Here is a 25,879-nt window from a genome sequence, read left to right as displayed (position 1 = left end):
TTCTTTTTTTTTTCTATAAGGATATCTTAGTTTATTGATGATCTACTAAAAAAACAATAAATTCAAAATCCCAACGTGATAAGAATGATTTTACACATTTCTCTTCTCTGTCATCTAAACAAACAAACAGCAAACAGAATAAGGCAGAGGCGACAAGGACAACAGCGATGGATTATCAGCATGTATCACCTGGCTCGTTATAATACTCATGAGTCACTGCAGCCGTGGAGGACATGTTAGCAAAGGATAAAATGCTCCTGGACCTATTGCTGAGGGGTACTGTCAAATCAACAGACAGGTGTCAATACACAGACAGACATAGAATCAATGGTACACCAAACCAATGTCCACATCCACAGTACTGTGACTACGGTACTTTGATTTCTGCATCAGTATGGCTATATTGATGGGTTCTACACCCACATTAATAGTCTTATATGTACCTGCTTATCTAGTTATCATTATACGTAATACATATGAAATGCTTAGAACTGTAACCCTTGGTGCATCACTTAACAGAATAACATAAGCAGTGTTGACCTTCTTTAAAGAAAATTCTCAGACAAGATTGTCCCAAATAGAATTATTTTGCTATTTATGAAAAGTTTCTTTTTTTTTATACATATGCATAAGTAATATAGATGTCCTATGTACATGTATATTGTAATGTTAAATAATATATATTCTAAATGACTATATTTTGGGACAAAAAAATGTAATCATTTCAAATACTACTTACATGTACGTTAGACCTTCATTACTCCTGCTGTTTTGACCAGTAAAATGATCAGAGTATGTGCATTTGGTGTGTACATGACTTTTACATGGTTTGGTGTACCATTTCACTTGTTAATATACTGATGTCAAACATTTATCTAATTACATATGAAGAAATCAAATACAGAAAATCTTTACATTGCCAAATAAAAGGTATCAAAGCATCATTGATATCGACATTAATTTATGTCCGCTTGGTATATTAAATTGATAGGTTTATATACTTGTAATATTACATGACTCCCAAAATATACAAATACCCACAGGAGTTAATTAAATGATAAATCATCTACACATAAACATACAAATTTTACCTCTAATAATAATTCAAAAGCTATGTATAAATATACAACAATACACATGTCAAACAAAAATGTTAGGCTACATGTATTTTAAAGTAAGTAAAAAAATATATATAGTATATATGTAAAAACATGTTATTCTCTAATTTAAATATTTAAGCACTAGAACTGCCAATCTTATACTAGAATGTGTATTTGCTGTTTTAATTCCTACCAAAAGTCTGTTCACAAAAATGCATAAATAGCTGCATTCTGTATGAAAACACTGCATTTTCACAAAAGAAAATTATTACTTTTTTTTTTTTTTTTTTTACAAGTTTTACGAATTTGATAATTCAATGGGATAAAATTTGGCAAATTTTATGGGCCTTAGGATAAGGTGGTCAATTTTGTGAAAAATGGTACAATTTTCTTCTAAAAAACCAGATTTTAAGAAATAATTACCAAATATTTTCACAATATCAACATTTCTAGATATCCTTCCCAATCAAAATGTGCCATGAAGATCCCTACATTAAAGATCAGTGAGAAAGTGAATATACTGTATAGTAAATATCGTACTACCACAATGCACCCAAACCTGGGGGGTTACACTAGTGAATATCAAACACACAATATAGATTTACATTTTATCAGTGATTTAAGTGACTCTAAACTACATGTACATATGTCCATATTTACACCATATGTATCAACATTAAAAACAAGTCAGCTGTTATGTACAGTACATACATGAAAAATAAAAATAAAATCACTGTTTTAAATTAATACCATGCAAAAGAAAATGTAACTAAGCCTTCAAAGTATGAAAAGTATTTTTCTCACCATCCTCTGAAAAGTCTATACAGAAAACACAGGGAATTGGTTCATAAAGCTGATTACTGGTAGATAGTTTCAGCATTGCATAGAAATACACTGTCAGATATCATCTAAACATATCTGATTATTTTATTTTTCAAGCGGAATTCAGAACAAAGTAAATATTCAGAAAGATGTCAAAGTTTCTCATGCGATGTCTTAAGTCCTTAATTTCTAACAGAAATTTTGACAAAACAGTATTTCCAGAACCTGGTAAATATTGCAAGCATTTTTAAGCAAGAACATGCACAAATGATTCATTGTAAGAAAAACAGGTCATTTTATCTTTATCAAACAGATGGTTTTTTTGATCGACAAAGTATCAAATTCTGACAAAATGCAAATTAAAGTGGATCAATATAAAAGTTTTCTTGTAGAGATCATCCATAGCTTGCATGACAAAAAAAAACCACCCACCTTTTTCATAATGCTACGTAAAAACCACATTTCCGTTAATTTCAATGTAATCTTATATCTTATTATAATAATAAAATGATCAGTATGATTGAACAAAGAATACATGATATACTGTATACTGGGAAATATTTGGCCCTGTTTTATGTTCGCCCCTTTCGCCCTCGTTGTCTGGATGAATTTTAAAGACTGGGAAAATTTTAATGTCTCAATTTTTTTCACTTTATACACAACTGTCTGGGCGAATTTAAGATGGGGCAAAACCATTTGCAAGTAAAGAAGGGCAAAAAAAACACAAGGGGCAAAAATAACCCTGTATACAGTCATAGCGATAATATTCCGACTATTTAGATATCGGTGTTCTGGGTACTAAATGGTCTGGTGGTACAGAAGTTAAACTACAGATTAAACAGACTATAGAGAGTCTTTCTTACCATATAAGATGAACGTCCAAGGTTTAGAGAATTCCCCGATGTAGTGCATGTTGGAATGTAGGCTTTTGGTCACTCCAGCAATGTGGAGGGAATATCCAGCATTGGTGGGTAACCCAGTCACAATTGTCTGTAATAGAACATAACATCATACATTATTTGAGATACATTTAATGTTGATTTCTTATAATACTCAAATATTTAATTCCATGATTCAACTGTTTTGCATCAAATCCCAAGAATATGAAATCTACAATGCGGTCAATGCCTCATTTTAATCACGGTTTCATTTAGTTTAATCTGTCCAATCTTATAAGCAAGTTTTTAAAATTTGCGAGATGTGATTTTCACGATTTTACATGGAATTTACAGTATTCACTACATAAACACATTGAGTACCACATACACTCATCTGATACATGTATTTTCTAATGATAATACCCTCAATATGTACAAGCGTATACGTCATATCATAACTGCAGTCTTTACGAGATTGATTACTTTTTAACTCAACAGCTGACAGTATAAGAAATCTCTGAAGATAAATGCTTTGAAATCTACAATCATGGCGATTGACCCTGTATTTGATTACATAAGAGTTGAAGCTAACCTCCCGTTCGTTGTTTTCGAGAGCTCTCCTCTGTTTCAGGTTAGTACTGGTGTCCCTGATCTCAATGTAGTAGTGGTCGATGGTGCGGTAGAACTGTTTGGGGGCCTCCCAGGCCAGGTAGATACTCCGCGACCCCAGCACTGTCAGGTTGGTGATCTCTGGGGGGCTGGGACCTACAGGCATTCCACATCAGAATGTAGAACATGTAACATACAAACATACCACCTCATGTATAAGTTCAAAATACAGAGACATAAAAAATCATATATCAAAGTAAGTCTATGATAAACAAGTATTTGTGAAAAAAGTATTCACAAGATTAGTATTTCTGGACACATGCCTCACTGTAAAATCATGTACATCCATAATGAATACCTTATTTTGTTTCCATTTTTTTTTTATCAATTCCATCGTCATAATGACGAAGCATTAACATGTTAAACATGGAGTTATAAGCAATACCTGAATCAATTGACCTCCCATTCCAGCTAATAAATGATCTAGAAATAAAATATTCTTTTATCCTTTTGTTTATCATTCTTACCAGCAACATCAGTGTAGACAGGGTATACATCACTGAAGTCCCCCTTTCCTCCTCCAGTTATGGCCCTTACTTGTACTCTGTACTGGGTAAATGGCTCTGTAAAAATAAAACAAATCATATGCAATCCTTAGCATTAGGTACTAGACAATTAAACAGAATACATAAGAATAGAATACAAAGAAATTTTTACATAAACTATCATCTTTGAAGCCGGTGTTGTTTAACAAAGTGATTCTAATTAACATAAGGCTAAAACATTCCAACTAGAAACAAACTTTTCAATCAAATAGCATTAATTTCTTAGAACGGCCTTGGGACTTACTGAGATTGGTGACTTGTTCCTGCATGGGGTTGTTGAGATATTTAGAGATGACCTTGGTCTTGGTGACATTGTCGTGCTGCCAGCGTAACTCGTAACTCATGATGTGTCCGTTAACTCTCTCCGGAGCCAGCCACTTGACGCTGAAGGAAGTCGACTTGGGCTGCTCATTGGTGTGGATCATCAGGGGCTTGCCTGGAACTAGCAGAAATATTCAAGTGTGATTTTATATAGCTATGTACAAAATTGCAGATGTAAAAAAAATTTAACACAACTAAGATATATACTTTTCTACTGGTCTTTTATGTACAATAATACAGGTGTGATTAAAATTCACATCACAAAGCCAAGTCTTATACTTTCTACTGGTGATCTGTATAAGAGTACTGTAAATATATCTTACTTCCTTCTGCGGTTCGGATCAGCTTTTTGACAGCCGGTCCTTCACCTACGCTGTTGAAGGCTAACACTGCTACTTCATACTCCTCAAATGGTTGAAGTCCAAACAGGGTGATTTTCTGTGAAAGTCAAACAAAATTGCATATTGATATCAGATGAAATTTTATGCTCTTTAAGTCCAAAAAAGATTCATGTTTAAATTCTCACACACTGCCACTTTGGGCAAATTCTGCCATAATGATAAAAATTTTATTTACGACTTACCGGGTACTTCATTTTTAATTCAAAATAAAGAAAGGCCATCAAGGAATGCCCTATGTCCCTTTTAACTTGCTATATAAATTAACCTGAAGTGTCTGTCACATAATTTTTTGAATTTTTCGACTAAAAATCATTATTTATAAAATAATCTTCCTTAAAGTTTATGTTACACCTACAGTTTTGGTTGGATCCTCCAGTGTGATGACTCTGTTGATGAGGTCCCTCTGTGATATGTACTGGATCCTATACCCCTCCAGCTTACCGTGGTGCTTATCTGGGGGTGGGGGGTCCCAGGAGAGGTGGATCCGACTGCTGACATTACTGGTAGCCACCAAATGCTGGGGAGGGGCTTCAGGAACTAGAGGAAGGAAGGGAGACAAATCAAGATATGTTTACTATGAGAATCTTACTTTAACCAATTAAAAGAAAACACATTTATTACTATCATTATTCTGACTTAATTTGAGTTTTTCATTCTTTTCTCTCCCAATTCTGGACAAATTTTAGTGGGTCAATTTGAAATTGAAATTTAGGATATAATTTTGAAACCTGCTTTTGGCAAATTTATTATACGTCAATATCATATGAAATATCACCACATTAAAATTCAGACATTGTATTAAAGTATTCCTATTAATGATGCAGCCGAGTTATAGACAAAATAAAGCATACTATACATAGTAACCGCATTACAATACTTTATGACACTTAAAATTGCTCTCACCCTCTGAATTGGTGTAGAAAATATCACTTGGCTGACTCTCTAAACTGGTTCCTATATTGTTTACAGCAGAGACTGTGATCTGGTATGCTTTATAGGGCTGGAGATCAGTTAACACAGCCGACGGATTCTCATTGGTGAAAACAGACACTTGTTTTACCTTGACTCCATTGTCATTCCTAAAATAATCACATTACAATTTTCAAAGTCATCAAGTAAATAATTTGAAAATCAAATTGAAATCAAATTTAAGTCTGAAACAAGCAGTAGTTGTAAAAGAATATAACTACAGTTAAACTTCGATATCTCGAACACTGAAATCTCGAATACGATGGATATGTCAAAGTGATTTGTAAGTCAAAACCACTTATTTTTTAATTATTTTACACTCAAAATTTTCAAATAGTCCCATCTTGTTTGAGATAACGAAGTATGACTATAATAGAATCAAGCACATAATAAAAATTTATATTAGTCAACATTATCACTCTTGGTTACAGAATGGCTTTTGGATTGAAAAGTTATTGGCACCACCTAGGATGAAAAGTTAATATTTGGCACCACCTCAGAAAAAGATGCTGTTAATCACATATAGACATGTCAGATAAGCGGCGCTTTATTCTGATTACCATGTGGCTCCAGAGGAACGGTGACAACAGCCATGAAATTGCAAAGTTCTGTCGATAATGACATCATAAATCACATGCTTAGTTACTATGAAATTATGGTTATAAAACATGCAGCATTACAGCATTCTGGCACCAGCTTACTGTGATTGCTACTGAGAGATGACACACTAACGTTCATCATACTTTTCTTTCCAATCTCATAATGTTATAATATGCTAACTTGGATAAAATTCTTTTATTGCATTCTAAATGCTATCTTTAAATTCTGTTTTTGCTGGCAATTTCCATTTTGAGGTGTTTTCCTTTTCCATACAAAATTTGAACTGCATCATGAATAAACTCACACCACAGTTTAACCAACAAAACAAAAGAATGAATATGTTAATTATTTTCAACATAGCCAGAACCATGTTAAAAGAATCTGGATGCAACTTTTGAAATGATGCATTATTTCTTAGAACAACAAATAGACAATAGTCTCAACTCTTTGTTCAGCGGCAAATGTAACAATTTGTTGAATGACTTACAAGACGCTGACAGAGTAATACATTATGGGACTGTTGTTGTCGGCCATACTGGGCGGCCAGCTGATTTTGGCCATGCGGGAGGATTTCTCTAGAATGCTGGGGCGCCCAGGGGGAGAAGGCACATCTGCAAAATACAAGAAAAAAAATGGTAATTTAAATCAATATGCCTGCCATATATAGACTGAATATTGGTTTTTGTCATATATTGGTATTCAATGATAAGTTACTATATAAAAGAAAGTACTTGTACATGCTAAAATGTCAGCTAAGTTGAAATCCTCAAATAAACATCTCTTCTTCAACAACTACTGGGTAACTGACAATGAGGTGTTACTTGAAAAAATTGTCTTACTATTTGATCATTATTAACAAATGTTCTTTTTGTGAGTTTCACGATCTAGAAAATGAAAGGTGCCTACAGGTTTATGAAATTCAAGATATAAATTCTTTCAATGATGCTTCATAACAATATCTTTGTCTCATATGGTGTACCGGGCTTAAATTTTTGGCAGACACAATGAAAAATCATGTTTTAAACAACCATTTTCTATGAAATATGAAGGATAAAAGTAACAAATCTCTGAGTTTTGTCCATTTTTGACTAATGAAATATATCTAGAATGCCTACAGCCTCTCCAAAAACTGTATTAAACAAACTCTTGACCTCCTTTTTAAAATGATGTCAAATTGAATACAGGTACCAGGACTACTTTTCCCATGATTAAATATATCATATCAAAATATTGTTCTATCTTCTACATAATTCCTTTAAAGCCATATAATACGGGAAAAGATTCATCAAATCAATTATGACGTCATAATGGTTCTAGCACCAAAAAGACAGCCTGGAACCTTTAATACATCTTGACCTTAAAAAAACTTTTTATAGGTGCAAATACTGTGCTTTAGTGACAATTGATGTTCTCTGACCTTGCACCAGCAGGTAGGTTACATTGGTGTAGATGACATCATGAACCAGGCGCTGATCCGTCTGAAACTTGATGACAGTGCAGGTAAAGTTAGACGAGTCCTTCATCTCCAGCTCTGTCACCATCAGGCTGTAATCCTCCTTAACCTGGAACTTCTTCTTCAGCCCCTCATCCAGATATGTCAGCGACAAGTTCCCGTCAGGATCCATGCCGGCGTTGGCGATGAACATCTGGTTCCTCTTCCAGGTGGTGGAGAACATCTTGTCTGGATACCTGTCCAGGGCGTCGATAAAGCAGGGCACGGAGGCGTTCTTACCCACCTGTCCGAACACAATGTTCAGCGGTGGGGCGGTGGTCTGGGGGCTGAGCTGTGGTGTCGTGGCTGCCTCCGTGGTGACCTGTTTAGTGGTGGGGCCGGTGGGGGAGGGGGTGGGGGAAGAGGTGGGAATGTCACTGGCATTATCTGATGTCTGGGTGGTGATAATCTGACCCTGAACTGAAATAGAAAATTATCAAAAAATACATTACACATGTTAAAGTAACCAGCATGTATTTCTCGGACAAGATGCCATTTTAAAGTCTTCATGTAATAATTTTAATAACATGAATCATCATCATTTAATTTGATGGATGAATGATAGTTTTAACATTATTATACATATTTTATTGTGACAGCAATTGAAGGGGTTAAGTATTTATGATGTATACTAATTAAGATTAATATACAGTATTAAAGGTCATATTGCACTTCATTATGCAGATTGGATCATGTTCATACTGTGGGTAAAATGATTTGATCATAAACCCTACAGATCTAATATATCAGCCACACACAGACTCTACAGATGCCTATCCTACAATATATTTTGTTTCATCAGACAATCCCACACTGATGCATGTAACTTCCTAATGCATTCTGTGACGATATATTAAAGACACATCATCCCCTAACTCCGGGTAAAATAATACCTTGATCATGCACTTAATACCCTTAGCAACTGTAAACATCTGAGTGAGATAGAGAGAGATGAAGACCACTATCTCTTTGTATTACAATGCTCAGGTCCAAGCAATCAATACAAAAGCCTGGGTGAAGAGTTCAGCCAGGGACACCTTGTCATTGCTCCAGGTCTAATTGACTTTATATCCCCCCAAAATCATTAATGACTCACTAGTCCACAGGGTCTTTTATTTCCCTTATAGCCTGCAGGAAGAAAATCTTACAGGTCACTCAATTACAAGGTCCAAATGTATGGCCTTGGTTAATGAGAGAGTCTATAAATGGGTTTGTAGGTCGCTTGCATTATGGCTCTGAAGACTCTCGGCAGTATTAATCCCCCCACTCTTCACACGCTGATCCTCCAGATCAATATCCCCCTTGTCTTACACGAGACTCTACTTCCTCACGAGCTCAGAACAAATTAAGTCTGCAGCCATGATTTCTTTGAGATCAATCATAGCTGACACGTACAAACTGATAATTAATTCACGAGTATACTTTTCCACCTTGAAAATGGTGAATGTTCTGAGGCTAGACTCACGTCCATTGATGTATGCTGCAATGTTGGTGTAAATATTGCCAAGATTTACAGAAGGAATTAAATTCATGCCAGGTCTACTATCTTCCTTACAACTCATTGATGAACAGACAGCTTTTTACTTTTCAAATGCCTCATGAAATCTGCTTGAAACATTCCACATGGCCAAGAAGCGTGCAATATAAATTAAGGCCATGTGTCGATTTTCTGAACTTATTAAAAAAAAACAACACTCTTGCTATTTCATTGATCATCCCCATCACTTTTCCAGAACTTTAGCCCCACAATCAGCTTTATAGGGAAAAGTCTACATGTGGATTTTTTCTTAGCTTGTAATAGTTCCTCTACCCTAATCTATATCCATTTTTTTCCTTTACCAGTAATCATCTAATGTTCACAATTACTCGGCAAAAGACCCATTCATAAAACAGAGAGATAGTGTGACAGAAGAAAGGCCATTACCAGGGTGTCTTTCAAAATAACAACCATAGGTGTAACTAACACCAGCCTTTCTTTTGATATCAAAGCTTAGGAATTAAACATCGTGTAGGTATATATATACATTAGATAAGGAAAAAGAGAAAAAAAACATTTCTTTTTGCCTACACTATTACCACTAACTTGGTACGAAACCCAAGATAAAAGTTGAAATCGGTTGCATGAAAAGAGAAGACAGTATTTGTTTACATTAGCTGTAACTTCAGTAATGGTAGAAACCACAGGAATGCTGCTAGCTGCAATGTCTGAATGGTTCAGTGACACCTTACCGTGGCGTCGTGTGACAGGGACAATTCATGGCGAGTGCACTTGTAATTATCTACCACACCTGGCGAGAAATGACAACAATGAGAGCCCACTTAGGTGTAATAGGTAAATTACCTTTCCATGAAAAGAGACTCGTCTTCTTAAAAATACCTAGTTAAGCTGAATAAAGGATTTTTAATACAGGTCTATCAGTTAGAGGACTTGTTTGTTATATTGAAAAAACATACTAGGTAATTCATCCCTCGGGTTTTTTTTTTAAATCAATTTATCTAATCTGTACGACATAAAAATAAAAAAAATCCCTTTAAAAAACACACACTGAATGCAATAGTGCACACATGTACCCTGGGCCTTGCACATGAATCATATTAACCACAGGAAGGTGCATTTAAAATTTTCTTATCATTTTTTTTCTCATGAAACAAGTGCCCTTCAAGATTTAGTATGACTTTCAAGAAGACACTCGACCAGACTAATGAAGAAACTACCCTCAGTCGCAGACAGCAGTGTGTGTGTGGAGATGGTCTCCAGATAATAAATCAAAATTCTGCACTGTCACAGTCCATAATTGTCATCAACCTCGAGAATTCCTTGTTTACCTACTTCTCTGACAGTGGGGTTCAAATGAAATAGGTTCAAATTGAAAAAAAAAAATGATCTTAACTGTCATAATTAACAATGGTCTCTTAATGAGGCTTGTTGAATGGCCTTTTCAGATCCTGCATTTAACACCAATTTTCTGATATTCTACAGGTCACATACGAGTAGGGACCCTGAGTCAAGCCCTGATGTTGTCTGCATTCAGCCCTGTTATAGATCTCTAGACAACCAGGAGACTTTGAAAGGTCTCACTGAGGCCTCTGTGGAGTTTTACAATGGTCGACTATCATAAACAGGTACACAAGCTAATAGCTGTATTGCCGTAAATCTTATTTGTTTGGTTAAATATAACACTTGATCAAGATTTCAGGAAGCTTTCACAGAAATCTGCCCCTGAGTATCTTAATGTATTAAAGAACCCCTGACATATTTGCCATGCACTGACAATGCTTGAATTGAAGTGCTGAGGAATTCCTAAATAATATGCATTTTTAAAACACATACATATTATACTGTCTTAAAATTTACAAGAACCTCTAAAACACAATGCCACATGCAATAGACATGATAGAAAATGTCTTTCTAATTCATTAATCATTAATAACTAAATCTTTCAACTTATTTTTGTTACTTCTGGCATTAAATTTTCAGGAATACCGGTACTTATCTGGTAAAAAACATTTGAAAAATTGAAGAAGTGGCAAAATATTGCCATGAATATCATTAATAAATCTATTCGTTTTTATGATTTTTTTGGAAAAAATCAGGAAGGGTGTTTTTTTTAACGATCAAAATTGCTGATAACATTAATATGATAGCAGAAGTGTTTCATGTTTTTTATTGACTAGGAAAAAACCCAGATAGGAATAGAGGAAACTCAATCGACACATAAAATTTTATCAGTGAATATAATATTACATGTAAATATAAACTTGACCCAAATACTTTATGTCAAATTAGAGAGCTCAGTGAAGGTAATTTGTATGTGTAGTAGGAAAAAAAACCTATTATATGTATAAACCTACTATTTGAAATTATCATTTCAAATGACTGAAGATTAACAAAAAAAATCTCATAGGTTTAAACATATATCAGAAAACCTGTTTCTTGTGCATCATGTGCATTAGAACCTACTTTTTCCCTGGACAAATTTTTTTTTTTTTATCATTTATTACAAAACATTTATTGGGGAAAATACTGTGTTCACTGCTCAATTAGCCTTGTATTGCTCTTGTACAAATATTGCATAACTCTATTTCCAATATCGTCTGCAGTCTGCTAGTTTATTACTGCACATTCCACATGATATTATCTCGTCACAAATCCAGAAATTCTGATCGATGATATGATAAAACACATTCACTCCCATTATTTCTTATAAAAATCTAAAATGTATACCTTTTGTGATTATAAGTAAGCACAAATTTTATGAAAATAATAGTATCAACACCATTCATCAATACAAAGGAAATCATTTATCAATGGCAAGAAAATCCATTGATTAAATTTCTGTTAATGAGTTTATTGTACCATAAAGTAATTAATTAGTCTAGTCATTTAAATCACACTGGTCTTGCCACAGGCCTGAAGGATTATGTCATCAGTAATAAATTTAACGATCCCCTCCCACTACAATTTATTACCTTTACAAGTTTACAATGAGGTGAGATTTCATTCATTCTGTGGTGAGAAAACTGCTAGGTAAATTTCATTACACACCTTTATTATGTGATATCATAGATATGATATGTTTAACAGACCTTCTTATGAGCATTCAAAAATACACTTAAAACAAGGAAAACTTAGTTATGGAGCGTCTGTTCACTGGCTTTTTCTAAGACTTACCAATCAGATTGCCATGAATTGAAAAGTTCCAAATAACTAGTAGCTTGAACCAGCAAAACACTGCATGGTTATTCACAAACCGAAACATGGTTTTTATTCCTCACCGATATTCTCTATATTTGATGCCTGTCTGAAAAAGAAAGATTAAACAAATCTTATTGACATCTTGACATTACAACAACAATTAGTTTCCTCATAATGACAACATTTTTACCATATATACAGCTGATAAATACAGTAAGTATGTTTTCATCATAAAAGTACAATTGATGAGAAAGAATTTGTTGTAAAAAATCGAGTATATCATTTTCGTAATCTTAAAATAAGATCAATAATCCAAGTTTTTGGTCATTAATCAGTAATCTGGATAGGACCACTATGCACTTCACTGTAATAGAAAGCCGGTATATTGTCTTCTGTTAAGTAATTGACCGTTTTATCAGTAAATGGTATTACTGAAACAAAAGGGACTTTCTTTACCCTATCTTCTTATAGATTTTTTTAAAGACAATATCAATTTAAAACTGAAATCCTGAACATTTACAAAAGCTGAAATTTTATCTTTTTTCTGTCTTGTACTAACTTTTATCCATTATAAACAAAAAACTGAAAACTACGAATCAGCAGTGTTAATAGTACGTTGATCTATCTTTATATAAAGTTAATCATCTCTCATTACCTTCATGTTGTTGAATTAATTCCACAATATCTCATTTTCTTCAACATAATGGTCGCCATTTTGATTTGCACATAATATCAACTTCCTGTCACGTGACTCATTCATCTTAGCCTAAGAGATTTTAGCTTATCCATCGGCAGAGATTTCTCTTTTTTTAAATGACCCTCATACATTTTTTAATATCAATTAAGTAATCTAATTAACAGCTTAGATGTTAACCATTTAAAAACAACAAATCCTTTATCAAAGTGTTTGATGATATTTAAAAAAACCAAAAACAAGTTGTCGATCAAAAAGGGTATACTGCATACAGAAAAATTTCGAAAGTACATAATTATATTCAATATTGTCTTATTACATTCCTAATTATTTTTTTAGCTTTTTTCTCTTATAACGGTCTTTCTTTTATTCTTTAAAGTGGGGGGGGGGGGTTACACGTTCAAAGTGATATTATATAAGGTGGTTTTTTTTTTATTGATTTTTTTTGCGGCGTTTACAGTAAAATTCGGTGGAGGGGGGGGGGGGGGGTGAACGAGTACCCTATTTCAAAATTTATTCCTATTTAAGAACATTTTCATTGTTGAACTACGAAATAGAATTTACATAATTAAATGAATACCTTGGAAAATACATTTCATTTAAATTGATACATAGCAAAAACGCTCAAAGACTGAGAGAGAGAGAGAGAGAATTTTTTGTAAAATATAGATCAAACATTTTTTTTGGGGGGGAAATGGGGTGCCGGGGGTTATTTCCTACTGGGGCGGCGAATATGATCGATAAAAAGGGTGGGTGGGAGATGGGTGGGAAACAAAAAGTAATGCCGTCAAATAAGTGACAATTTTACAAAGGTTGATACAAGAGTAATGTCAAACTATGCAGCACGTTTCAGACTGGCGCTGTATTGTATAAAATAATACATCGAAATTTTCCTTATCAAATTTCTAATTTGAAGTAAAATTTTCATTAAATTTCGTTAAACACTTCCATGTAACAATTAAGATATTGATGTTTATATATACATGACATCGACGCGTCATGAATTTACGTCTTTTTAAAGGTTTGTATTTATGTAATAATTACATGTTTTAAAATTTGAAAAAAGACCCAAACAACACGATATTTTGAAACAGATATATCATAGACTTTTTCTAACTGCTTTAAAAAATTTGAGAACGTTATCATCCATTTCGGATATATACGCAATCCCTTTTGCCTCTAGATCAAGGAATATAAAGACTGGATATGCGAATAGTGATACGAGGCATTTTTTGCTTCGATGGATAGAAATCACTAGAAAATGTACTGGAATTGACATATCAATCTAAAATTGAGAGGGAGTGAACGGGTACCCTTAACGTGGTTCCAATGTCTAATAAAAGCATATGTCATGTTAATAAAAAAAAATCAAATAGACAGAAGACATTCGTTTAAAGTAGACACTTAAGTCATGAGCTATATCAAAAAGCTACGTTCATGACTTTTTGAAGCTAAGAGACCTCGACAAACTGATCGCACATTAAATAATATCCAATATACTACCATATCGATTACAAAAAGAGTAAACAGTTATACTTTATGGGGAAAAAATGTAAAATAGAGCATCGTGGCCAATTTTTATAGAGTACTAGATTACGAAATTCTACCAGAACGCCAAAGATCTAGAAATGACGTCGCTAGCGTGCGGCGACTATCCTTGCTTCTGCTTCACGCTCTTCAAAATATATTATCTTCAGAAATATTTATCATAATGCATTAAAATTTTCAGATCTGAACTGAAATAGTTACATGTAGATATCTCAAAGCACAAATTTTTGTCGCTTTACGCAGATTTTACACGATGTTATCGCATCTGTGACATTACTTTTTGATCAATCCTAGAAAAATATTTAATTATAAAATCCCAGTTAATGTATATATATATATTGTCTCTTACGTATTTAATTTGCTAATATGTATGGGATTTGTATTATAATGTTTAAAACTACCGATGGTCTGTATAGAGCCTGAAGAATATTATAATAAAGTTTATTATACATATTAACGTACTTACGTACGTACTATTATTATATAATAACATGCAACACGTACACATTATATAGAGCTCTTTCTACGCGAGAAACGGGAGGTAAATCCAAAGAATTTCATGAGCAGCTTGAATTACTGCTCTTTTGCAGTCGTTACTTAACCCTTTTCCTCTTTGTTTCACCAGGGACGTCTATAAACGTTCCTGGTTTCGATCGTATTATATGATTCTTCATATGCATAGCATGATGAATGCAGTATGTACATCTCTGAAAAGTTAACCATCCCTGCCATCTAAACAATATGATCAAATGCCCTTAAGGAGACCAGGAAGTCAACAAAGAAACCATCAGATTTACCTTAAATTCTTAAAAACGATTCGTTTTTCTATATACTGTTATTTAGAAAAAAAATATTTGTTTCGAAATTTTTTATATATTTTAACCTTATAATTCAATTTTTTCCCCATTTTTCATAATACAGCTAGAGCGCTTCTTCTTAAGGTTATTTGTATAGTCTAAAATTGGCCACGACCATCCGGCGCCATCATATAGATGGCCGCATTGGAATTATGAAACCCAACCATTTTCTGCCATGTTAAAATTAAAATATTTATTTTGAATTCGTTGGTTTTTCATTTGCTAATCACTGTACGCTATTTCGATATCTGAGGTTGTGTTGAATTCAATTCTAGCAAGTCTATATTTTTTTTTTTTTAAAGCAGCTGCTGCTCTAGACATAATGTGATTTATTTATATACTGGAAAACTATCGACACGGTCTATTTAAAGTGATCAAGTACTAATATAGGTATTTTGTTTGATAGATAAATGTCAAATGTTCTTTGTCGTTTATAATTGCAATATATTATTCCATCGTATCAAGGTTCTAATAAAATGCATGTATAATTCAGGACATTTCTCTTTTTGGCTCATTTTAATTTAAATTAGAAATAAAGATCAGTGAAAATGATCGACAGCATGTCTTTGATTTCATATCGTTTGTATGTACCTGTACTATACATATTTTTTACTTTATTAATTCTATAGTTACACAGGTCAGGGACTACTAGGTATTGCTAGACTCATAAATACGATATATATCATGCAAAAAGTCTGATTCCCAAAATAGTAATCTCTTCCTATTCCTGTGTGAACAACTTTGACTGGATCTAAAAAAAAGTCCGTTTCCAAAAACAGTAATTACAGAAACTTACCATTTCTATGTAAACAACTTATAATAGTATGCAAAAAGCCCGATTCCCAAACTAACCTTTCCTGTGTAAACAACTTCAGATGACTCCAAAAATAGCCCCCCCCCCCCTCCAAAAATAAAAAATAAAAATAAAACTCCGAAAAGCAACACAAAACAGCCCCCAACCACCACCACCAAAAAAAAAACAAAAACAAAAACAAATAAACAAAAAACAAAACAAACAAACTTCTTGTGTGAACAATTAACAAAAGAAAGTATATTTAAACAGAATGATTCCCAAAATAGCCTTATTTTCAAAAAATAATGAACAGAAACCGTAAACAACAAAATATGACATGCAAATACCATGCAAAAATTCTGATTTCCACCTTATTTAAAAAGCAAAATCTTGCCCTGCCTGTGTGAACTACTAAGATTGCATGCGATAGTCTGATTGGTAATATAGTATAAGAGAACAGAAACAAACCTTTCTATGGGCGTGAACGTCATAAAGCAACATGCAAAACGTCTGTCCTAAAAAACTTACCATTTTTTTGTGAACAACATAGGATAGCATAAATAAGTCTAATTCATAAATGAGTAAAGAATAGAAACTAACCTTTCTATGTAAGCATCAAAATACAGCATACAAAAATATGTTATTGAAAAAGTAAAGTACAGAAACTTATATACTCTCTTGTGTGGACAACATAGGGGTGTACCAAGACCGGAAATACTAAGGAAAGTACTTATTATTATTTGTATAGAACTTTTGAAGAATAGCCTTATTCATTACGTTGCAGTTTGGTGCAGTTTATTTTGACACCACGTAGGATGTGAAATAATATATGCAGTATATCTTGCTGAATTTTATTTATGTTATATGACCCTCCTCTAATTTCTGGTTGTTATAAAAATAATAATCTTTTTGTGTCGCGAGCTGCTTTGTGTCACATTTTTTGCAAAATACGCATTATCTTTAGTGGAACCCATTTAGTTTTATTTGAACATATTTTTAATACAATGGGATTGGGTATAATTGAGGTCTAAAAATTAACTTGGCCTCTCCTTGCATATACCGTAAATAAATTAATTCAAATTGAATTGCGTTAACTTACACAGTTTCTAGTGAGAGAAATATAACCTTTACATCATGGGTTATGTAAATTCTGCACAGGTATTTTAATGTGTAAAAGTTTTAATATTACATTAAATCAATCAATTAAGCAATCAAAAAATCAATTGCAAAACTATAGTAAAGGTAATTAATCAAACTTAATCCTACTTAACTTGAATCAGTAGCTATAAAATTTAACTCTCCACTGAATCATATTGCAGTCTCGGTCGGCTAAATGAGACATACATGAGTGAATGAGATCAACGATAAATTATTTAAAATTTCAGTTTTTTTTTTTTAGTTAATCAAATTTTGTTGCATGGTTTACATTAGCATACATTTGTAATTTACTGTGAGATGACCATCTTGAATTAAATGAAAACGTAACTCTTCAATGCTTGTGAGTTTGAATCTTAGAAAAATGTAAAGAAGACCTAAGTTTTTTCTTCTGTTTAAAAAACAACTTTAGTCTTTGAGAATTCCAATATCAGTAAACTTTTTTTTACACCACTGATCTAAGATTTTAAGATAATTCATTTCAACACTTTTAATTTTTTTTTTTTATATTATACATTATTTTTTCAAAATGAGTATCAAAAACAGATATCCTATATAGCTACATCTTGAATAAAGTACGATTATTTGGTTGCAATTTTTGAAATTATTCATCTGCAGCTCTTTAGTTTTTGTACGGACATTTACACCCTTATGTATCACTGAGCACCAAATCCTAGGATGAAATGTCTATTACGAATTCTATTTGAATATTTGCTGTAAAATGAAAAAAAAAACCCAATACATTTCAAGAGCTTGAATGGTGAATGTATTTTTGTATCTGACTAATTTGCCTATTATTTTAAAGTTTCTTGGTTGAGTTTAACCAATTTCAGAAAAGTGTCAACGAACTTTTGAAGAAATCTCCGTAGTTAACTAGCCATTAATTATTTCATACAATTGAATGCGTTTAATAACAAGAAAATCAATCGATGTCTTACAAGGCCCGGACCGATCCATCATAAAACTGTGGTTTTGTTGGATTTGAGGTTTTCATCTTCAGAGTTTCCACGTGTTTACAGAAGTAAGATTAATTTCTACATGTAATCATAGTTGAAAAAAAATGTCAGTTTGTCAATTAAAATAAACATTTTATAAGTAAAAACTTCTGTAACTATATTACTATATCTAATCCTTGAATTAGAATCTATATCGCAAACCAACGGTAAATAGGGGTTAAATGTGTATGTATATATATTATATATATTGTATCTAGAGCTGGTCGTTTTCCCCAAAACTTGAATGCTATTTTATTGATACATTGAGAATCCCCAGTATGTTTTTATTCATGAAAATGAAGAAGACAGAATCATCTTTTAAATATATTTTTGAGGCACGAAAAAATATATTTAAGATTTCTAACAATATATGCTGTATTGCTAAAATCGATGTGCTGGTATAGTATTTACAGAGGGAAACACACGGTTTATCAAGACTTCCACAAACACGGGTATATATTTTAAAAGAGGTATTTGTCTCTGGAACAATTTACCCCAAAGTACCAGCACAAAAATGGCGCCAATTGTCATTGCAGCCTTTTTTGTGTTCAGTGCATGTCTTATTGTAATGTTTATTGTATTATGTTTGCAAATATTTTTTTCAACACTGTGACTGCAATCAAGAGATTAAAAAAACGAATTGTTAATTGCCATTAATGATTTGTAAATTTAACGCTGAAGAAAACAATTGTAGAAAACACATATCTCCTGCTCCCCCCCCCCCCCCCCCCCATCTTCGCCAGCCAAGGGTTTTCGGTCCACTTTGCTCCCCTTTCGGTCCACTTTGCTCCCCAAAAAAGCAAAGTGGACCGAAAACCCTTGGCTAGCGAAGATGCCCCCCCCCCCGTAACTGGAAAAAAATAGTCATTTTTAGAACAGTCGCACTTTGTGTTATTATTCTGCTATGGACGCAATTCGTTTTTAATATAACAGATGTAAGTGATTGAATTTTCACACATTGTTTTTATGCTGTTAAGCCATATTAGTTATCACACTTCTATACCAGTGTGGCGATTAAGTTAGAGTTAATGACATCTTGTTTTGAGTTCGTACTTTTTGCAATTCATCATAAAAGTGTTTGACTAATGAAATCATGTTCGCAAAAAAATTCAGACAACCAAGAACAAGCTAAAAACGCAAAAACCCTCTCAATAGAAAAACAAATGCATTGAACTTTGACGTGTTGACCTAGAAAAAGAATGAATTTGCGTGTTAACGTATACTAGGAACATTGAAAATTATAGTTTACCTAGGTGTAGAACAGAATTATTTAAGAAATCATTTGTACCGGACACTATTCAATTGTGGAATACATTAAGTATAGGAGTAAGAAATGAAACTTCTATACAAAGATTTAAGAATTCATTATATAAATCTAAAAACATAGCTAAAGCTCCGTCTTTTTTTACACATGGTAAGCGCAAGCTAAACATAATACATACTAAGCTAAGACACAATTGCATACTCAATTATGATTTACACAAAATAAATATTGTAGAAAGCGGTATTGTCGTTGTGGATCACCCGAAGATGCTTACCATTTTTTCTTCAAATGCAAAAATTATACAATCGCTAGAAATAATTTTGTTCTTAATCTGCTACAACTAGATCATTTTCATATAATTAATACTCATCTTTTATTATGGGGCGATGAGTCATTATCCATTGATATTAACAAGCACTTATTCTCATTAGTTCAATTGTACATCAACGAAACTGGTAGATTTGTTTAATATAGTTTATGTGCATGTTTCTTATTTTCGTATATATCACTTATTTTCATTTATCGTAATAATAATTCTATATCATGCAGTTGTAAGTTTTGTATAATTTTTCTATTTAATGGTAAAGACCTAGTAAGTTGTCAGAACTTGTGTCCAAACCATTTGTATATGTATTTTATATATATGTATACAATAAAATATGTTCAAATCACTGTATATTTGTTTAACTTCCATTTCTACATATTATATGATTTCTTTCGTTTGAGGGACGAATTAGACAGAAATCAATTTCTACTTGGTATAATAATGAATTAATTATCCGGATATATAAGGTTTTCATTCGAATACCTGTTTGTGTCACCTGGTTCTTAAGAACCGGTTTATTAGCAAGGCTATATAAAGAATTACTCAGGTGTTAAATACCAGTTTAGGACGACACGTACAGCGGAAAGTTTAAATTCGGCATGCAGAACGAGGAGATGTCGGGCGGGGCTCAGGCAGACATGCTACAAGCCATTCTCAACAAAATGAATGAACAGAAAATGGACATGGAGAATACTATGGCAATGCAACTTGATAATTTTAAAAGAGAATTACAGGGGGCAACTTCCTCCGTATCGTCTGAAGTGAAGAAGTTAAAGTCAGAACAAGCGATAGTCTGGAAACATCCAGGTAACAAAGATCAATTTGAACATAACGAGAAGATTATTGATACGTTGACGCAGGCTTCATGGGCCTTGAATAACAATAAATATGATTATTGCAAGGAACTTATTCATGAATCAGTTGAACTTTGTAATAAACGTAACAAACTTATCAAAATGGCTGATGCATCACCTTGTGGGTGGAGTACAGTGAAAAATTATGTAACCAATCCATTGGCTGATGATTCGGATGACGAAAAACGAATGTTTAAAGCGGAAAATAAAGCCATGAAAGAAAAGAAAGAAAAGGAGAAGCAAAAAGAAAAACTGAAATCTAAGAGTAGCTATTCTAATGTTAGGAGCAGTGCTCCTTATTTTCCTTTTCCAGCTAGACAGCCTTTTCGTGGCCCAACGCCCTTTGGCTTCCCCATCATGCCAGCTGCATCCAGATTTCCCATTGGCTGTTTCCACTGCGGAAAACCCAATCACCAAAGAAAAGAATGCCCGGAGCTTAAGTCCGCTAAATAGAGAGGCTAAACAGTCTAAAGAATCATCTTTGATAAAAGATAAGTATTATGATGGAAAAAGTTGTGTTGATGAGTTTAACGAATGCTATGAGTATAAAGAAGGTGGCAAAGTCTCTGTTAGAGGGCGATTAAAATCAAATATTGAATTTTGGAAATGCATTGATGCTTGTCATTATATCATAGATACTATTCAGGATGGTTATAAAATACCTTTTTATTCTTTACCACAGCAGAGCTTTTCGCATAATAATAAATCTGCTTTACAGGAAGATGTTTTCGTACAGGGAGCAATAATGGAGCTATTAGAAAACGGTTTGATATCCGAACAAAATACAGAGTTTTTGGTTACTAATCCTCTTTCTGTTTCAGTGAACTCCAGTGGGAAAAGAAGGCTTATATTAGATTTAAGGGAAGTTAATAAGCATGTATGGAAACAGTCTGTGAAATATGACGATATAAGAACCGCTCTTATGTATACAAATAAAAATAGTTGGTGTTTTAAATTTGACATCACAAGTGCATATCACCATGTAGATATTTTTCCTGACCATAGAAAATATTTAGGATTTTCATGGAAATTTGGTGTTCAAGATCGATATTTCTGTTTTAATGTTTTGCCATTTGGTCTCACATCTGCGCCATATATTTTTACTAAACTCACACGATCCTTAGTTAAGAAATGGCGTAGAGAAGGTAAAACTGTACTTATGTATTTAGATGATGGGTTTGGCTGCCATAGTAAGTATGACGAAGCATGCAAAATATCCAAAGAGGTACAGTATGATTTAGTTTGTTCAGGTTTTGTGCCTAAAGTGGAAAAGTCCATGTGGATCCCTTGTCAAGTTATCGAGTATCTTGGTGTTGTTTTGGATTGTAATATGGGGAAAATTTACATTCCTGAAAAGCGTGTATTTAAGATTCAAAAAACAATTTTCAAAATTGAGCATTTTATGAACCAGAATTGCAGAATAAAGGTAAGACGACTAGCAAGTTTAGTTGGACAAATCATATCTATGTCTGTTGTTATCGGAAGTGTAGCCCAGTTAATGACCAAATGTCTTAGTATTGACATTGTGTCTGCTCCAACATGGAATAGCATGATTTTAATTTCTGAGGAAAGTAAAAAACAGATAAGTTTCTGGAAATCGTCTTTAGATATGTTGAATAGAAGGGATATGAAAGTTAAACCAAGTTCTAATCTGGTAGTGTACACAGATGCAAGTGATACTGGTTATGGCGGTTATTGCGTACGGACAGGTAAAAATGTTTCTCATGGTTTATGGGAAGAATCTGAGAGAATTATGAGTTCCACATGGAGAGAATTGGCCGCGGTGGATAGAGTTCTTCGGTCATTTGTACAATTTCTCAAAGGTGAGAATATAAAATGGTTTACAGACAACGCAAATGTTGTTTCCATTGTTCAAAAAGGGAGTATGAAAAATAACTTACAAGATCTTGCAATGAACATTTTTCAAATTTGTTTAGAATATAAGATTGGTATTGAAATTGAATGGATACCAAGAGAACTCAATGAGCAAGCAGATTATTTGAGCAGAATTGTCGACTTTGATGATTGGGGTATCGTGAAAACTGTTTTTGAAGACCTATCACGGGAATGGGGTCCGTATGATATTGATTTATTTGCTTGTGATTACAATGCAAAGGTAGATAAATTTTGTTCCAGGTATTGGAATCCTTTTACGTATGCAGTTGATGCATTTACTATTAATTGGACAGGTTTGAATGCATGGATCGTACCGCCATTTTATCTTATTCCAAGAGTTTTGGAGAATTTGAACGAATGCAAAGGATATGGAACATTAGTAGCTCCGCTATGGGAATCATCAGCCTTTTGGCCAATTTTAATTTCTGAAGTTTACAGGTCACATATTGTAGATTGGAAGGATCTTCCAGTAGCAAAGGAGTTTTACACACGTGGTAAACTCGGATCTGGTATTTTTGGTAAAGAAGATTTAAAGTTTAGAATGCTTGCATTTGTTTTTGATTTCAGAGTTTGATTTCAAAATTGTTTTTTGGCAGTTTTAAATTCTTCAAAATAAACAAATTTATTGATTAATTGGGAATTATTTCCCATAAACTTGTATGAGAAATATCAGGCAATTTGCGCTATGTTGTAATAGAGATAAATATTTTATCACTATGGATTTACTGAAGTTTCTTTCACCACATTTGTGGTTTGCCATTTGGCAAGTTTGGTTTTTTATCAAACTGATATCTTCATTTCTGAAGAAAATGTGCTGAATATCTTAATTAAGCTGATATGTAGATATAAGTATATGTATTTTTATACATATCCGGTAGATAATTTCAAAGCGAAAAAATATTTATTGGTGTTCCTTTACAAATTTGTTTTTTCAGGTATTTGAAAGAGATTTGATTCAGTTGCCTTCAAAGTTGCGTGAAAAGGTGTATGCACTTCCTGGGATTATGCAAGCGTCACGAGCGGATTCAACTATAAACAAATATTGTAACAGTTTCCTGAGATTTAAGAAGTGGGCAAAAGAACAAGGAATCGAGGAAAGTGAATTATTTCCTTCAAAACCTTTACATGTATCTATTTATTTAGCATGCTTGGTTCAACGGGCAAACTCTCCATCCCCTATTGTTGACGCATTCTATGGAATCAAATGGGCTCATGATCTTGTGGGATTCAATTCTCCGACTGACAATCAGTTTGTTAAAAACATTATGGAAGGTGGGAAACGTATAGTGGCAAAACCTGTTCAAAAGAAAGAACCAATAACTGTTGAAAATTTACGTTGTATGTATTTGAAACTGTTTGAATGTAATAATCTTTATAATCAAAGAATCATTTGTATGGTCTTGTTGGCATTCGCTGGATTTTTACGTAGCAGCGAACTCATAAATATCAAGAGATCTGATATTCAATTTTTACCTGATCATATTGAAATATTCATCGAGTCTAGTAAGACTGATATCTACAGAGACGGTACAAGAGTTGTTATAGCAAGAACATTTTCATATATGTGTCCTGTTTCTAATTTTGAATTGTATCTTCGTTTAGCTGGGATTCAAGACGATTCAGAGGAATATGTATTTTGTGCTATTTCGAAATCGGGAAGTGGTTACCGGTTGCGTAATCGTGAAAAGCCTCTGTCTTACACCAGGGTTCGTGAATTATTCATCGAAGCATTTATAGGAATTGTAGATAACATCAAAGTTTATGGACTTCACAGTTTGCGGTCAGGTGGAGCGACTGCGTCGGCAGTGAGGGGAATTCCGGACAGGATATTCAAGAGACATGGACGTTGGCGTTCGGAATCTGCTAAGGATGGATATGTCCAGGATCCGCTTAGTGAACGTTTAAGTGTTTCCAAAGAACTTGGTTTATAATAGTTGTAATCATGTTGTTTATTGATTATATTTTATTTTTTTTTTTGTATTGATTTTTCTGAATATATATGAAGTTGGATTACGTTATTATATCCTATATTAATAGTAGCATTAGTTCCCCGTTCTTTATATTTACATAGCTGCAGCGTGTCGTTGCTAATTCCACACAATGTGTTGTTATTTACTAGTATCATAGTATTCAGCTTTCATTTGGAAGGTAATGAATGGATTTAAAGGAGAAATATGATTTCTTTCGTTTGAGGGACGAATTAGACAGAAATCAATTTCTACTTGGTATAATAATGAATTAATTATCCGGATATATAAGGTTTTCATTCGAATACCTGTTTGTGTCACCTGGTTCTTAAGAACCGGTTTATTAGCAAGGCTATATAAAGAATTACTCAGGTGTTAAATACCAGTTTAGGACGACACGTACAGCGGAAAGTTTAAATTTTCAGAATTGTTTTATTAAAATCAATAAATCATGTGATCCAATTTTATGCCATAATTATGTGTGTGTACATTTAATATGCCAAATATTAAATAGCTGCAGCGTGTCGTTGCTAATTCCACACAATGTGTTGTTATTTACTAGTATCATAGTATTCAGCTTTCATTTGGAAGGTAATGAATGGATTTAAAGGAGAAAAGTATTTTTAAGAGCACTGGATGGTTGTAATCATTTTTATTAGGCTTTACATTTATCTTAGACGAAGGGCTCTGTATTAAAATGTTAAAATTATAAAGTGTTCTTTAAGATATCTCACTCCTTACGTTTAGATTTCATTGCGCAGATGTTCATTATATTTTAAATAAATATGATTTTATTAATTTAATCCTCACAGAAGGTTCATCAGTTCACAATTACACAACATTCATAAAGAAAATCCATTTGATATCAAGAAACAAACAAGTTTTGGGGGAACTATTTTCTCGTGCGGAAGGTTTTCTAGACGAAAATGACAGAAACAAGCAGTTTTATGATTTTTCTATATGCTTTATTATACTTTATTCATTATTCACATTTTTACCATTTGATAGGCTTTTGAGATGTTTTGTAGGTCCTGTGTG

The 25,879-nt window shown here is 33.2% G+C and overlaps 2 protein-coding genes across 7 annotated transcripts in view; one reads left to right on the top strand and one right to left on the bottom strand.

Moving 5' to 3' along the window:
* Positions 1 to 13,304, bottom strand: part of LOC105323609 (tyrosine-protein phosphatase 99A) — a 33,418-nt gene extending 20,114 nt beyond the window's left edge. For 2 of the 5 annotated variants that reach the window (XM_011422680.4, XM_066081473.1), the window contains exons 1-13: positions 13,149 to 13,304; positions 12,470 to 12,599; positions 7,723 to 8,217; positions 6,793 to 6,916; positions 5,640 to 5,815; positions 5,092 to 5,273; positions 4,659 to 4,773; positions 4,259 to 4,456; positions 3,937 to 4,032; positions 3,393 to 3,565; positions 2,786 to 2,912; positions 1,905 to 1,919; positions 190 to 279 (exon numbers count right to left, since the gene is read on the bottom strand). In XM_011422680.4, the coding sequence (XP_011420982.3) occupies positions 190 to 279; positions 1,905 to 1,919; positions 2,786 to 2,912; positions 3,393 to 3,565; positions 3,937 to 4,032; positions 4,259 to 4,456; positions 4,659 to 4,773; positions 5,092 to 5,273; positions 5,640 to 5,815; positions 6,793 to 6,916; positions 7,723 to 8,217; positions 12,470 to 12,557 (1,879 nt within the window). In that variant the 5' untranslated portion in view covers positions 12,558 to 12,599; positions 13,149 to 13,304. The remainder of the gene's footprint in view (positions 1 to 189; positions 280 to 1,904; positions 1,920 to 2,785; positions 2,913 to 3,392; positions 3,566 to 3,936; positions 4,033 to 4,258; positions 4,457 to 4,658; positions 4,774 to 5,091; positions 5,274 to 5,639; positions 5,816 to 6,792; positions 6,917 to 7,722; positions 8,218 to 12,469; positions 12,600 to 13,148) is intronic. The other 3 variants (XM_066081475.1, XM_066081476.1, XM_066081474.1) reach the window with 2 other exon arrangements.
* A 7,197-nt stretch (positions 13,305 to 20,501) lies between these two features.
* On the top strand, positions 20,502 to 25,468 carry LOC117687785 (integrase/recombinase xerD homolog). Of its 2 annotated transcripts, none has more exons than XM_066081472.1 (2): positions 20,502 to 23,368; positions 23,810 to 25,468. In XM_066081472.1, exon 2 carries the CDS (start codon positions 23,879 to 23,881, stop codon positions 24,803 to 24,805), a length of 927 nt encoding a protein of 308 aa, XP_065937544.1. In that variant the 5' UTR covers positions 20,502 to 23,368; positions 23,810 to 23,878; the 3' UTR covers positions 24,806 to 25,468. The 2 variants fall into 2 exon arrangements, with proteins under 2 accessions (XP_065937544.1, XP_065937543.1); XM_066081471.1 differs by having other exon boundaries at positions 20,502 to 23,392.
* The last annotated feature ends 411 nt before the right edge of the window (positions 25,469 to 25,879 follow it).

Source organism: Magallana gigas, chromosome 4 (genome assembly GCF_963853765.1).
Source record: "Magallana gigas chromosome 4, xbMagGiga1.1, whole genome shotgun sequence".
NCBI lineage: Eukaryota > Metazoa > Mollusca > Bivalvia > Ostreida > Ostreidae > Magallana > Magallana gigas.
This window is presented reverse-complemented; position numbering and strand designations above follow the sequence as displayed.

Bases quoted from the DNA above. Each gene is read 5' to 3' on its own strand.
- LOC117687785 (XM_066081472.1), top strand. From the start codon at position 23,879: ATGCAAGCGTCACGAGCGGATTCAACTATAAACAAATATTGTAACAGT.